The sequence below is a fragment of the Paramormyrops kingsleyae genome, chromosome 3 (assembly GCF_048594095.1).
Source record: "Paramormyrops kingsleyae isolate MSU_618 chromosome 3, PKINGS_0.4, whole genome shotgun sequence".
Classification (NCBI taxonomy): Eukaryota; Metazoa; Chordata; class Actinopteri; order Osteoglossiformes; family Mormyridae; genus Paramormyrops; species Paramormyrops kingsleyae.
Genome location: NC_132799.1, coordinates 1,583,900 through 1,597,112, shown reverse-complemented (window position 1 = coordinate 1,597,112; position 13,213 = coordinate 1,583,900). Strand labels below are relative to the sequence as shown.

Sequence of the window (13,213 nt, the reverse complement as noted above, 5' to 3'; positions counted from 1 at the left end):
GTTAGTCATCTGATGTTCCTGTGTGAGAAGAGAGAGCCTGTCCTGCCGAGTTCTGAGTCCTGCCAGGACCGCTTTCATCCAGCCGGTGATTCACACAGCAAGGCGGGATGGCAGGGGGCCTCCACGTGCTTCTGTGATCTATTAGCGGTGACTAACCAGCGGCGATCACATCCCTCCCTGACCCGGAGGCTGCGGTACCCTCAGATCGTTCCGGAATTTGCCGTGCCGTCATCCCGGATGGGAGCTGAGTGTGTGCGTCTCCTCGCTCCGATGGTGTGTGTCACCACAGAGAAGGTGACACTGCATAGCATCCGTGTCCCGCCCCTTCCTGTCTAGACTTCCCTCTGATTGGAGCAGGAATCACGTAATTGAGATGGATGATAAATAATCTCATTAAAATGACTGTATAAATGGCCCCTTGTCACACTTGCCAGGACAAAGTGCAGTCCGTCCCTCCCACCCATACTGCACGGAAGTGCCACATGGTGAGGCAGCGGGGGTCCCGCTCACAGACTCATCACTGCTTCCCCAGCGGGAAACATCCCATAATCAAGGAGACGGCGGATTAAATAATCCCCAGCAGCCTCCTCCAGCGCTGCGTGCTGGGAGCGCAGCAAGGGCCGTCCGGAGATGGATCGTCCTTATTTGCGTGCTTGCAGATGCCTCGACCTGCGTTAACGAGCGATTCCCACTGGCCTCCGCTCGCGCAAAGACATGCTTGTAATATTGATTACAAACTCCGGCTGCTTTCTAGTGCAGCTGCTCCAGAGAGCAGAGGATGGACCCTGCATAGCGTCCCTCCGCAATCCCAATGTGGCATTGGTGTGTCAGAGGAAAGACTGGCACACGCCTCTCATGACTCTGCCCCCTGCTGGCCAGTATCTAAATTTCATCATATCTTTAGAGAGAAATTCAGGTTAAAACCTATTTTAATTTGGAGTGAGGACTTACCCTAGAGGCAGACATAGTGAGGTCTGGTTAAAACAGCGTACAGGCAGGAGGGAGCAGACTGCTGCTGTGTGAAGCAGCGTGATGCCGGTGTAACAGTGAGTGATGGATCCTGCTGGGAGATTGTATGTGTTTCTTGTTTTGCTTTCGCTTCCAGTAAATAACAAATGCAGCTTGAAAGTTATTTTTTTCAGGTAGAAATGCGTTTATGAATCTTAATTAAGCACAAACCCCCTCCAGCTTCTGGCCAGTGTCGGGCATCTAGCTGGGTAATGGCTCAGCATCTCCTGACCTCACACGAAGCCAGCACCCTCTGCCATGGAGCTTCACATCCCATAATATACTCATGCATGATGGCGCACCCTGCTGGCCTATGTCGGAAATGCTCTTATGGTTTGCAGGCTGTGATCCTTTCCAGGTCAGGAGCCAAGGGGGACCTGGACCACCCCCAGCCCCCCAGTCTCTGGCTCCATTACTGGCCAGATGCTCCTTTCTGAAGCCTACAGTTACAGTCAGACAAAACCCCATGATTAGCCCCTGAGCATAACACCCCTTAGCTCTCCTAAGCGGTGTTTAACACACTTTAGGAGTGTAGCTCTCCTCGCCGGTGTTTAACGCACTTTAGGAGTGTAGCTCTCCTCGGCGGTGCTTAACGCACTTTAGGAGTGTAGCTCTCCTCGCCGGTGTTTAACGCACTTTAGGAGTGTAGCTCTCCTCGGCGGTGCTTAACGCACTTTAGGAGTGTAGCTCTCCTCGCCGGTGTTTAACGCACTTTAGGAGTGTAGCTCTCCTCGCCGGTGTTTAACGCACTTTAGGAGTGTAGCTCTCCTCGCCGGTGTTTAACGCACTTTAGGAGTGTAGCTCTCCTCGCCGGTGCTTAACGCACTTTAGGAGTGTAGCTCTCCTCGCCGGTGCTTAACGCACTTTAGGAGTGTAGCTCTCCTCGCCGGTGTTTAACGCACTTTAGGAGTGTAGCTCTCCTCGCCGGTGTTTAACGCACTTTAGGAGTGTAGCTCTCCTCGCCGGTGTTTAACGCACTTTAGGAGTGTAGCTCTCCTCGGCGGTGCTTAACGCACTTTAGGAGTGTAGCTCTCCTCGCCGGTGTTTAACGCACTTTAGGAGTGTAGCTCTCCTCGCCGGTGTTTAACGCACTTTAGGAGTGTAGCTCTCCTCGCCGGTGCTTAACGCACTTTAGGAGTGTAGCTCTCCTCGCCGGTGCTTAACGCACTTTAGGAGTGTAGCTCTCCTCGCCGGTGTTTAACGCACTTTAGGAGTGTAGCTCTCCTCGCCGGTGTTTAACGCACTTTAGGAGTGTAGCTCTCCTCGGCGGTGCTTAACGCACTTTAGGAGTGTAGCTCTCCTCGCCGGTGCTGCCTCCTCTTCTGTAAGCTCTGTCTCAGTTGTCTGTGTCATTTAAATTAATTTGTAAAGGGAAGAAAATGAGCAAAGATTCTGAAAATGTAATATAGGCCCGAGGACAAAGCAGAAATGGATGATGAATGCGGAGGACAGGGAGTCACGCACCCTAACGGGTCAACGAGTGCGTGGAATGTGCCGGATGAGCGGTGGAGCGGGAAGTCATGTACACCTGCTCCATATTGATCAGCGCCTCCACGAGCGCCTCGTCTCCAGAGGGGGCGCTCTTCATAAATTCGCTGGAGGCCAGGAGTCAGTTGCTCAGCATTAAAGATGGCAGGGCAGTTGATGGGATGGGGGGGTCTGTCTTCTTCGACTCTGAGGGTGATGTGCCCTAAGCCCCCCCACAGGGTCACTGATAATTCCACTGCAGACTGTAAAATAGCCCATTGATTGTATGCTGAAGGCACTAAATGTGATTTAAGGGCTATTACATGTTAAAGATGAGGCCCCTCGGTGCCAGGGGCTGTTTTCTTGGCAGCTTGGCCTCACAGATGGGGGGGGGTGGGGTTCCAGAGTGCCCAAGGTCAGCTGGAGAATGAGGGACATGGTGAGGAGAAGCCCTGTGAGGCAAATTATCAGGGGGTTAATGGGAACATGACCTGTCTGCCCATGTGACCAGCCCAGAGTGTCACATGGCCCCCTGTCCACCTATGTGACTAGCCCAGAGTGTCACATGGCTCCCTGTCCACCCATGTGATCAGTCCAGAGTGTCACATGGCTCCCTGTCCACCTATGTGACTAGCCCAGAGTGTCACATGGCTCCCTGTCCACCCATGTGATCAGTCCAGAGTGTCACATGGCTCCCTGTCCACCCATGTGACATCCATGTGACCACGCTGACTGTCTATTCTTGTTGGCTTATTTTTGAAGCCTGTACACCCACTGAGGCGTGTTAGTCAGCCAGGCAAACTGAGAAGATGCCTGAATTACCCAAATGAGCATTTTAATGAGCTTTTATGAGCCTTTTAATGTAGTTTTTTTACTATTATTGGTTTGGTAAATAGTGAAAAGGGCAGGGACTCATACTGTAGGAGATCTAACAAGCAGCACTTCATTTTTACTGTTACTTATGAATTGTTTATATGAATTGTTTAGTGTGTAAGAGCAGGGTTGATACACAGCAGACACGGAACACTTCTCTGCCTGTCCATTAGTCTCTCTGGGTGTCCCTGTCTGTCCACCAGTCTGGCTGTGTCTCTCTCTGACCATCAGCCCATCTGCGCATTTGTCTGTCCTTCAGCCCATCTCTCTGTGTCTGTCTGTCCTTCAGCCCATCTCTCTGTATCTGTCTGTCCTTCAGCCATCTCTCTGTATCTGTCTGTCCTTCAGCCATCTCTCTGTATCTGTCTGTCCTTCAGCCCATCTCTCTGTATCTCTCTGTCCTTCAGCCCATCTCTCTGTATCTGTCTATCCTTCAGCCCATCTCTCTGTATCTGTCTGTCCTTCAGCCATCTCTCTGTATCTGTCTGTCCTTCAGCCATCTCTCTGTATCTGTCTGTCCTTCAGCCCATCTCTCTGTATCTGTCTATCCTTCAGCCCATCTCTCTGTGTCTGTCTGTCCATCAGCCATCTCTCTGTATCTGTCTGTCCTTCAGCCATCTCTCTGTATCTGTCTGTCCTTCAGCCCATCTCTCTGTATCTGTCTGTCCTTCAGCCATCTCTCTGTATCTGTCTGTCCTTCAGCCATCTCTCTGTGTCTGTCTGTCCATCAGCCCATCTCTCTGTGTCTGTCTGTCCATCAGCCCATCTCTCTGTGTCTGTCTGTCCATCAGCCCATCTCTCTGTATCTGTATGTCCTTCAGCCCATCTCTCTGTATCTGTCTGTCCTTCAGTCCATCTCTCTGTGTCTGTCTGTCCTTCAGCCATCTCTCTGTGTCTGTCTGTCCTTCAGCCATCTCTCTGTATCTGTCTGTCCTTCAGCCCATCTCTCTGTATCTGTCTGTCCTTCAGCCATCTCTCTGTGTCTGTCTGTCCATCAGCCCATCTCTCTGTATCTGTCTGTCCTTCAGCACATCTCTTTGTCATCATTCCATCTGTGTGCCTTTGTTTGTCCATCAATCCACCAGTCCATCTCTTTGACCATCAGTCCAAATGAGTCTCTCTTACTTTATATGGGGAACCTGTATGACAAAAGCAAAACAGCCTTTCTGTGGCAGGGAGAGGGGCAGGGCGGGGGGGTACCTTTCACTTACCTTACTGCCTCACGATTTTCCTGTATCAGTTTGTGACAGGTGCCCTGTGGCAATGCAGGAATTGAATTCTAGATGATAAGTGTGATTGGATTTTAGAGTAAATATGTACAAGGTTGAGTCACTCGACATTCGGAGTATATTCATGATGGTGGGGGGGGGTACACCCATCGAGAGCGTTGCCTCCTGAAGTTGCAGCAGGTCAAGGCCCTGCTTGATATTTAGTAGAATTGTTACATAACCAACCGGTTGCCCTGAGGGAAGATTCTCAGGCGATAATGCGATGGCGAGATGTCATACGGCCAGGATGGTTCAGCACTAAGTCATCTCATTATATGCAGTACTGCTTCAAGAACACTTTTGGGGGGGAGATAGATAGATAGATGGATGGATGGATGGATGGATGGATGGATGGATGGATGATCGACAGATTGATGGATTGCAGCATTGCAGTTAATTACCAGTTGGTAGTGCAGCTTGTTCACACACAGGTAGGTCGTGCTGGTTGGCCTTTGACTCCTGGCTGATGATCTGCTCTGTTTCCTTCATTACGTTTCTGTGCTGACCGCTGGCCTGCTCTGAGCCGTCCCACACACAGGGAAGCGCCGATAACGTTTTTGTGCCCAGCTAGGATTTAATTAAGTTGAACGCTTTCATTTCCAAGCAAGAACATTTTAATTTAATCCACATATATGTATGTATATTTAAATCCTGGGCTTAATGAAAATTATTGTTCTTTAATATTTTTTCATGAAGTAGTTGATCCAAAAATAAAAAACACTGACTCATTTGATTTGAATTTGTGTGGAATTTTGAAAGGCGGTAGTAAATGAGACCCCCCCCCCCCCCCCCAGGCTGTCTGGCTGGTCTGACTTCCGCCCCCCCATCTGTCTTCCCTCTTGTCTTTCAGACACTCCCGTGTTTTTCCCGTCTTTCCATGGTGATTCGTACCTGGAACTGCCCCCCCTCTCATCACTCCTTCGGCAGGATGGGGCACCTTCCGTGCAGGGGGGGGTAAACGCAGTGACACTGTACCTCACGCTGAAGAGCGAATCTCCGCACGGCACCTTGCTCTTCAGTGCGTATCTCCCCTGCCGCCTGCTAGACACCCATTCTCCTCAAAAGAAAAGACCCTAACTCATTTCGTCTTGTAATGCAGGCCTGGGGGGGTGTGGGGCGGAGCACTGGGGGCGGAGCACTGGGGGCGGTCCCTGCGATCAGCAGTGCTCCATAAACAGCACGCCACTGTCAGATACGCCCTTTTACGGCTGCACATCTGAACTGAGACACTGCGTACAAAAAATTACACGGGAAGTGCGTTTTTTCCCCTGCATATATTCTGCGTAGTGTCTGCGTAGTGTCTGCGTATAGTCTGCGTAGTGTCTGCGTATAGTCTGCGTAGTGTCTGCGTATAGTCTGCGTAGTGTCTGTGTATGTCTGCGTATAGTCTGCGTAGTGTCTGCGTATGTCTGTGTATAGTCTGCGTAGTGTCTTCGTAGTGTCTGCGTATAGTCTGAGTAGTGTCTGCGCATGTCTGCGTAGTGTCTGCGTATGTCTGTGTATAGTCTGCGTATAGTCTGCGTAGTGCCTGCATATAGTCTGCGTAGTGTCTGCGTATAGTCTTCGTAGTGTCTGCGTATAGTCTTCGTAGTGTCTGCGTATAGTCTGCGTAGTGTCTGCGTAGTGTCTGCACATGTCTGCGTATAGTCTGCGTAGTGTCTGCATATAGTCTGCGTAGTGTCTGCGTATAGTCTGCGTAGTGTCTGTGTAGTGTCTGCATATAGTCTGCGTAGTGTCTGCATATAGTCTGCGTAGTGTCTGCGTAGTGTCTGCATATAGTCTGCGTAGTGTCTGTGTAGTGTCTGCATATAGTCTGCGTAGTGTCTGCGTAGTGTTTGCATATAGTCTGCGTAGTGTCTGCGTAGTGTCTGCGTAGTGTCTGCGTAGTGTTTGCACGCGCCCACACACGCACGCGCTCAATTCCTGACCATGACTCAGGATTACCGCTGCATGTAACACATTTCTGCAGCAAAGTGACCCTCCCCCCTCCCCCCCAGTCATTATCTCACACACTTACATCTTGACATCCCAGCAGAATTTTTCTTCACTGTACCTGCATACTCTGCCCCCCAACATTCACAGCTGAGTCTAGTATTTAAATATCTCCAACGTGACAGGAGGACAGCAGCTGTGCTGGGTGACGGTGACGGTGACGGTGACCGCGGCCGGTGTGATGCAGGTGTAAGAGCCCATTACCGAGCAGCGGCCATGTGTGACAGCATCCTGCTCGTGATACGCACGTCTCCGTGCTCACATTTAAAAAGTCACATCACAGGCGGATACACCTCTCTGCCCTTTCCCTAAGCTTAGGGAAATTAGCAGTAAGGTGTCAGCAAAGCAAACTGGGGTGTGTGTGTGTGTGTGTGTGTGTGTGTGTCTGTGTGTGTGTGTCTGTGTGTGTGTGTGTGTGTCTGTGTGTGTGTGTCTGTGTGTGTGTGTCTGTGTGTGTGTGTATGTATCTGTGTGTGTGTGTGTGTGTGTGTGTCTGTGTGTGTGTGTCTGTGTGTGTGTGTCTGTGTGTGTGTGTGTGTGTGTGTCTGTATGTATCTGTGTGTGTGTGTGTGTGTGTGTGTCTGTGTGTGTGTGTGTGTGTCTGTGTGTGTGTGTCTGTGTGTGTGTGTCTGTGTGTGTGTGTGTGTGTGTGTCTGTATGTATCTGTGTGTGTGTGTGTGTGTGTGTGTCTGTGTGTGTGTGTGTGTGTGTCTGTGTGTGTGTGTGTGTGTGTGTCTGTATGTATCTGTGTGTGTCTGTGTGTGTGTGTGTGTGTCTGTGTGTGCACATGTGCTGGTTCGCATTCACCTTTCAGTGATACCTGCCCCTCCCCTCCTGTGTAAAATTGCCCCTCCCCCACAGCAGGCGGATGCTCTCTTAGGTTGGGGTCGGGATGACACTCTGTTTACTCTGTTTGCCTCATTTCAATGCTGCAAACCCACAGATTCCAAGGGAAGCTTACAGTCGCTGTTTTTCATCTTAAGTAAGGAAAGTTCTGGCTTTTTCCTTTTTTTCCATCAGTCATATGTTTGGTATTCATTTATTAATAATAAGCTGCCTGAATGCATACCAGTCATACCAGCATCATCATCATGGCGTCGATCTCCAGCTACACCAATTATTAGAGCTGCCGTCCACTTTAACTCAGTCTGCAATGACCAGGCACGTAATGTTTCCGTAAATCCAGAACATTCCACTAAGGCTGTGTGACACAAAGGTGACCCATAACCGCACTGCTTTGCGTCTTTATATGACGCCTCTTCTGGTTTCATCACGCGATTACCAGCATGCAGCATCTTTAATACCATTAATCTCTCTTCTCGTTGCCGTCACCATACGATCCATCATAAACCCAACGGGGTCCAATTTAGCGTCCCGCCCAGGGCCGCCCTCCCATGCACGGCAAGCCGGTGAATTTCCGGCCAATCCTGCTCCCAGTCACTGTGATGTCGGGCCTTCCCATGTGAACCCTAGATTGAAGGGTACTTTATTTTCCTGCTCTAGGGTCTGCAAGGAGCAGCCAAGGTAATCTGTCTCCAGCAGCTCTGTGGGGGGGGTCGGGTGCCCTACATAACGTTGGCTTTCAGGTAAAATGGGTCCCGTCTTCCCCCGTTAGCCTGGATGGCCGGGATTTGGCTCTTTTTTTTTAACCTCCCTCTGTTCCTCTCATTATCTGAAAGCATGTGAGCCTCATAGAAATGAAATGGGCCAATCACGTGTTCCGGCAGTACACACCTCCTGCCGCTAGACGCTATAGCACTAAATACACTCTAGTAATTGGTCGGCAGACTTTCGTTTTTATTTTTTTTCTTTGGCTCAGTGCGTTTTCTGATTTTCTTGGTTTCTCAAAAAAAAAATAAAGTTTTTTTTTCTGGCCAAACTCGAGCATCATTCTAAAAGACACTCATCTCTGAAACGTAATTCTAGTCAGGGGTAAAGGACTGGCGATAGGATTGTAGGGAGCAAACGGCCGGGTCATCATCTGCTGGGCGTGTCTGACACTCTTCCTAACCCACTTTGATGGTGTGGTTTATCGTAAATAAGCAGCAGAACAGTCAGCTCAAGACATAAAATATAATGGCGCTTAGCGTCTGTCCGCATCTCTTCCATCTGTCCACTTTTGTGCGCGTGGTCTTGCCGTCAGCCGCGATTGCGCGGTAATCGCATCGTAAACACTTCAGCAGCCGGGCCCGCCTTCACGCTCAAATTGCCCGTTAGCAGCCCCTCAGTCACGGTGACAGCGCGGTGGGTTCACCCCCGGCCGTGGTGATGGAGCGTGTCCGTTACTCCGCCTGCCAGACCCCGCCCCGCCCTGCCAGGCTGCTATGGTAACCAACCCAGCGGGCGCTGACGTCGGCCTTGTTGCTGGAAGGACCACCGCAGGGTCTGCTGGTCACACCGTGAAGAGCGATTTCACTCTGATTAGACTAAACACTAATTAGCACGGGGTTAACGAGCTACAGAGCAGTCGTTCATTTTCTGTTTCCATTCGTAAACCATCTCGGCATTGTTTAACGATGTCGCTGCAGCTGTAGGCTGATATCCGCAAGTCATTCTTTGATGTCTCATCTGTGTTTTTTACTATTATTTAATTTGACTATTGAATCTGAATATAACACTTTGATATAGTTGGTGGCAGAAGCCAAGCACAGCACCGTCTGTTGCCCTTAAATGATGAAATTTCTCTTTATGAAAATGCCGTCATGATGATTTTTATGCACCGTGTTCTTTACCATGGTACTTTTATTGCTTAATCAGCACAGCGAAAGGCCCGTATGCTCCGTCGGACCTCTGTACGGGTGCTGTGGTGCCTTTGAGGACCACACAGATACACCTTCCCAACCAAGGTTGTCAGATTCAGGCACTTCAAGGGCTACATCAGCTCGCTCACACCCCTGAAGTCCACTGTGACTGCTGTCACTGCAGGAGGGGGTGCTGGACACTTTAATCTCCCCCGGTGACGGATCGGTTCTGCTTCCTCCCACAGACGGTTGCTCTCTGGATGCTGAGATGTCCCCCCTCCCTCCTCCCTCCCCCCTCCCTCTCCCCATTTGCATATATATGAAAACATGCCTGTTTATTTATGTGTCTATCAGTATGTATCCTGCATATGTGCAGTACACCCCCCAGGGATAATTGGGCTAATTTCCTTTAAATATCCTCAGGAATTCCCTCACGCTAACCCCACCCCCCACGCTTACATCCTCCCCCCCCCGCCTGTTGAGACGCCGACCTGAAAGCCGTGTGGTCGTCCCGTAAGTCATGGTCTGTGCTTCGATGTCCAGAGACCTCCGGAAAAGACCATCTCTGATATTTCAAGGAAGAATGACGGAAATTGGGGCTAGGCTGTGTATCCTCTGGCTGTTTCCACTAATGCGATTCCCACTACACACCCAGGTAAAGTAGCCCCAGTGGAAATCCAGAGGCGCCGTTTGGGACGTGGTCCGTTTCTGGGGTATACGGGAGGAGGCTGTTTACCTTGCTGGTCATCGTTCCATTGTGATGGTGCAGCTCACAGTGCAGACTGATCGGCCCTCCCCAGCGAAGAAGGCGTGGTCAACAAGAGAATCACTTGGATGGATAGTCACCACAGCACCCCTGACAACATGGCGGCCTCAGTCATCCGGCTCGCCGGGACTGTCCTTACAGAATGTGGCCCTCTTTGCATGAGAAGTCTCTCCTGCGTTTTCATTTCGGGTCGCTCACTGATTGTTCACAGGTTGTTAGGAGCGCTGCACCACCACTGACCTGCCAGTAGGATGCAAACAGGCTTCCAGGACGTCACTGAGCTCAGAGATGATAGTGACTATCTGTTGGCCACAGATAGTCACTACACTAAATTTTAAAAGAAACATGTTCCTTATTTAGGACCAGCTAGCTACCTACTATATTCTGACTGTACTGGCTAGATAATTATTTAGTTAGCCCCTGGGGGGGGTGTGCAAGGGCCCAAAAGTGATTTTTGACTGAGGCCCCAGAAACGACAATCCCTAACCCCGCACACATACTTTGGGAACATCAAGCACTCGCTTTGATGACCAAGGTAGTTGATGACAACAAAATGTCCTTGACATTATATTCTTTCAACATGCACATGAAAATGATCGCCATTCTGCTTATCATTGATATTCAGGCCCTGGGTCATCCTTCTTGAATAGTTCTTGACGTTTGCCACTCTGTTTTTACCAAGCTACAATGGTAATTTTTGGTTAGTAGGTTTTTTTTTAATCTTTGTGTAGTTTCTGCACAGTGTGGGGTGATGAATGTTCTTTGCTGGTCCTCTCTGCCGCCTTAAAGGTACGGCTGCTGTTCGTACGTTTAGCGGTAACATTACGTATTTTTCTCTCCTGCTGCAACGTGATCACTTATCACAGCGACACTTTGGACTGTTAAATGAGTAACAGACCTTCTGGGATTTCAGAAAGGAGATGGCATTCCATGCCGGCTGATTAGGGAGGCAGCGTGTTTACAACAGGACGCTGAAGGAACATTCATTCACCAGCAAATGTCACCCTTTTATAAAGAGTTTAATAAAGGGCAACATTATGTGGAAACGCTAACCAGTTACCCACAATGCACTTCCCCCTCAGTGAGTATGGCCCCTGGCCCCCACTTCCTGTCCTTTATCTCCAGTCTATGTTTGATTTGGTGGCAGCAATCTCAACGTGCAGTTACTGAATAATTTATTTAGCCACAGCAAGGAAAGGCAAAGCATTGTGACAAGGACAGGTGCTCCCTGCACCAATTAAAACGGCGATTAAGCACCATGGAGATTCATCACGCCTAATCAGTTAGCAGCCGGGCCTGACACAGATCCGAGTAGCCTGCGTACCGTCCACCCTGCCATTGGGGGTGTCCCTGAAATGCAAACTCCACTCACACTCATAAATACTCTCTGCGGAATTGGCTCGTCAGCTGGGGGGTGGGGTGGAGGGGGGGTTTAGGTGACAGGTACATGGAAAAGGATGCCTCGTCCCTCAGGCCTCAGGCGATCTGCCTGAGGTAACCAACCCCATGGGGACAGCGAGATGGGGGCCCCCTCCGCCTGCCTCGCGCATGCCGTCCGCAGGAAACATGGTGTTATTCATTAGAACAACAATTAATTAGCTTGCCCTCCCGGGTGATGCATGTAGACACAGAAGGACAGAAAGCAGCACATGTCCTATTAGTGCGTGTCTTTGCAGGCTGGTAGCCGGCCCTGTTTCTCTAGATCTTTGCCTCCTGCCTGCCTCATGGATCCACAAACATCTGCCTCCAGAAGGAAGCGGTTGTCGTTTCGTGACCCAATTCTCCAGATTGCAGCTGGGTCATCTAATCTGCATTTGCAACATCCATAACCCCATCCCCCACCCACTCACTCACAGTAGGAGAGCAAGGGCGCCCCCTGTCTGTTAAGGAATGTCACTGATTATTTACCCAAGCACTGGGGAACAAATGGTGGCGATTCATTCTGAAGGATCTTGAAGATCTGTTGCGCCTTTAGGCAATTCTTCCAGCTTCAGGACAAATGGATCGGGCAGTCGCCATGACAAATCCCAGGGTTTTGCGTGTGAGTAAATGCGGGTGGGCATTTTTGTGGAAAGAGTGAAAATTTAAATAAAGAGCTCACAAGTGGCATTGGTGTTCAATTCCTCAACCTTTTCTGGCCCCAGCTGAGGTGTGAGCTGAGGACCCTTGCTCACATGACCCATGTTCACGTTGGCATGTGAAGTGACAGGAAGGGGACTGGCTCAGCCTGTGAGAGCCTGACCAAACTGGGATCCGGGCCGTGTGAGCCGGTGAGCTGCTCGTACTTCACCCCACAGCGTGGCTGTCTGTCCCTCACAGGTCAGGAGCCAGGAGCTGGCCAGCGCTTCCTCCACGTTTTCCTCGTGGATGGCAGAGCCACGCTGAGGCTGCGGTGCAGCAGGACGCTGCTGCTGACCCGGGTGGCGGCAGGACGCGTCTCCGGGGGCCGCCTCACGCCCGTCGTGGTTCGGTGAGTAACACGGCTCAGGGTGACCGGGCGGGCGGCAGGACACGTCTCCGGGAGCCGCCTCACGCCCGTCGTGGTTCGGGGTATAACCCACCCTCAGGGTGACCAGGCGGGCGGCAGGACGCGTCTCCGGGGGCCGCCTCACGCCCGTCGTGGTTCGGTCAGTAACACGGCTCAGGGTGACCAGGTGGCCTCTGTAATAACATTATTCAGATGTTACTGCAACGTTTAGCCACATAAAACACACGGCAGCTTTATCACACCATAACACATTATTATATAATAATATGGTGTCATATATTTATATTATATAACTCCAAACACATTTTTATTGTTGCATGAGGTTGTTCATATGAATGACTGTCATGCTGTGTAGGTGTAGTGTGTGTGTGTGTGTGTGTGTATATACACTCACCTAAAGGATTATTAGGAACACCATACTAATACGGTGTTTGACCCCCTTTCGCTTTCAGAACTGCCTTAATTCTACGTGGCATTGATTCAACAAGGTGCTGAAAGCATTCTTTAGAAATGTTGGCCCATATTGATAGGATAGCATCTTGCAGTTGATGGAGATTTGTGGGATGCACATCCAGGGCACGAAGCTCCCGTTCCACCACATCCCAAAGAT

At 50.3% G+C, this 13,213-nt stretch overlaps 1 protein-coding gene across 1 annotated transcript in view; it reads left to right on the top strand.

Moving 5' to 3' along the window:
- The window catches only part of eys (eyes shut homolog), a 150,671-nt gene that overhangs the window by 103,422 nt on the left and 34,036 nt on the right, over positions 1 to 13,213 (top strand). The window contains exons 20-21 of the mRNA XM_023844746.2: positions 5,467 to 5,634; positions 12,435 to 12,585. Coding sequence (XP_023700514.2) covers positions 5,467 to 5,634; positions 12,435 to 12,585 — 319 coding nt within the window. The remainder of the gene's footprint in view (positions 1 to 5,466; positions 5,635 to 12,434; positions 12,586 to 13,213) is intronic.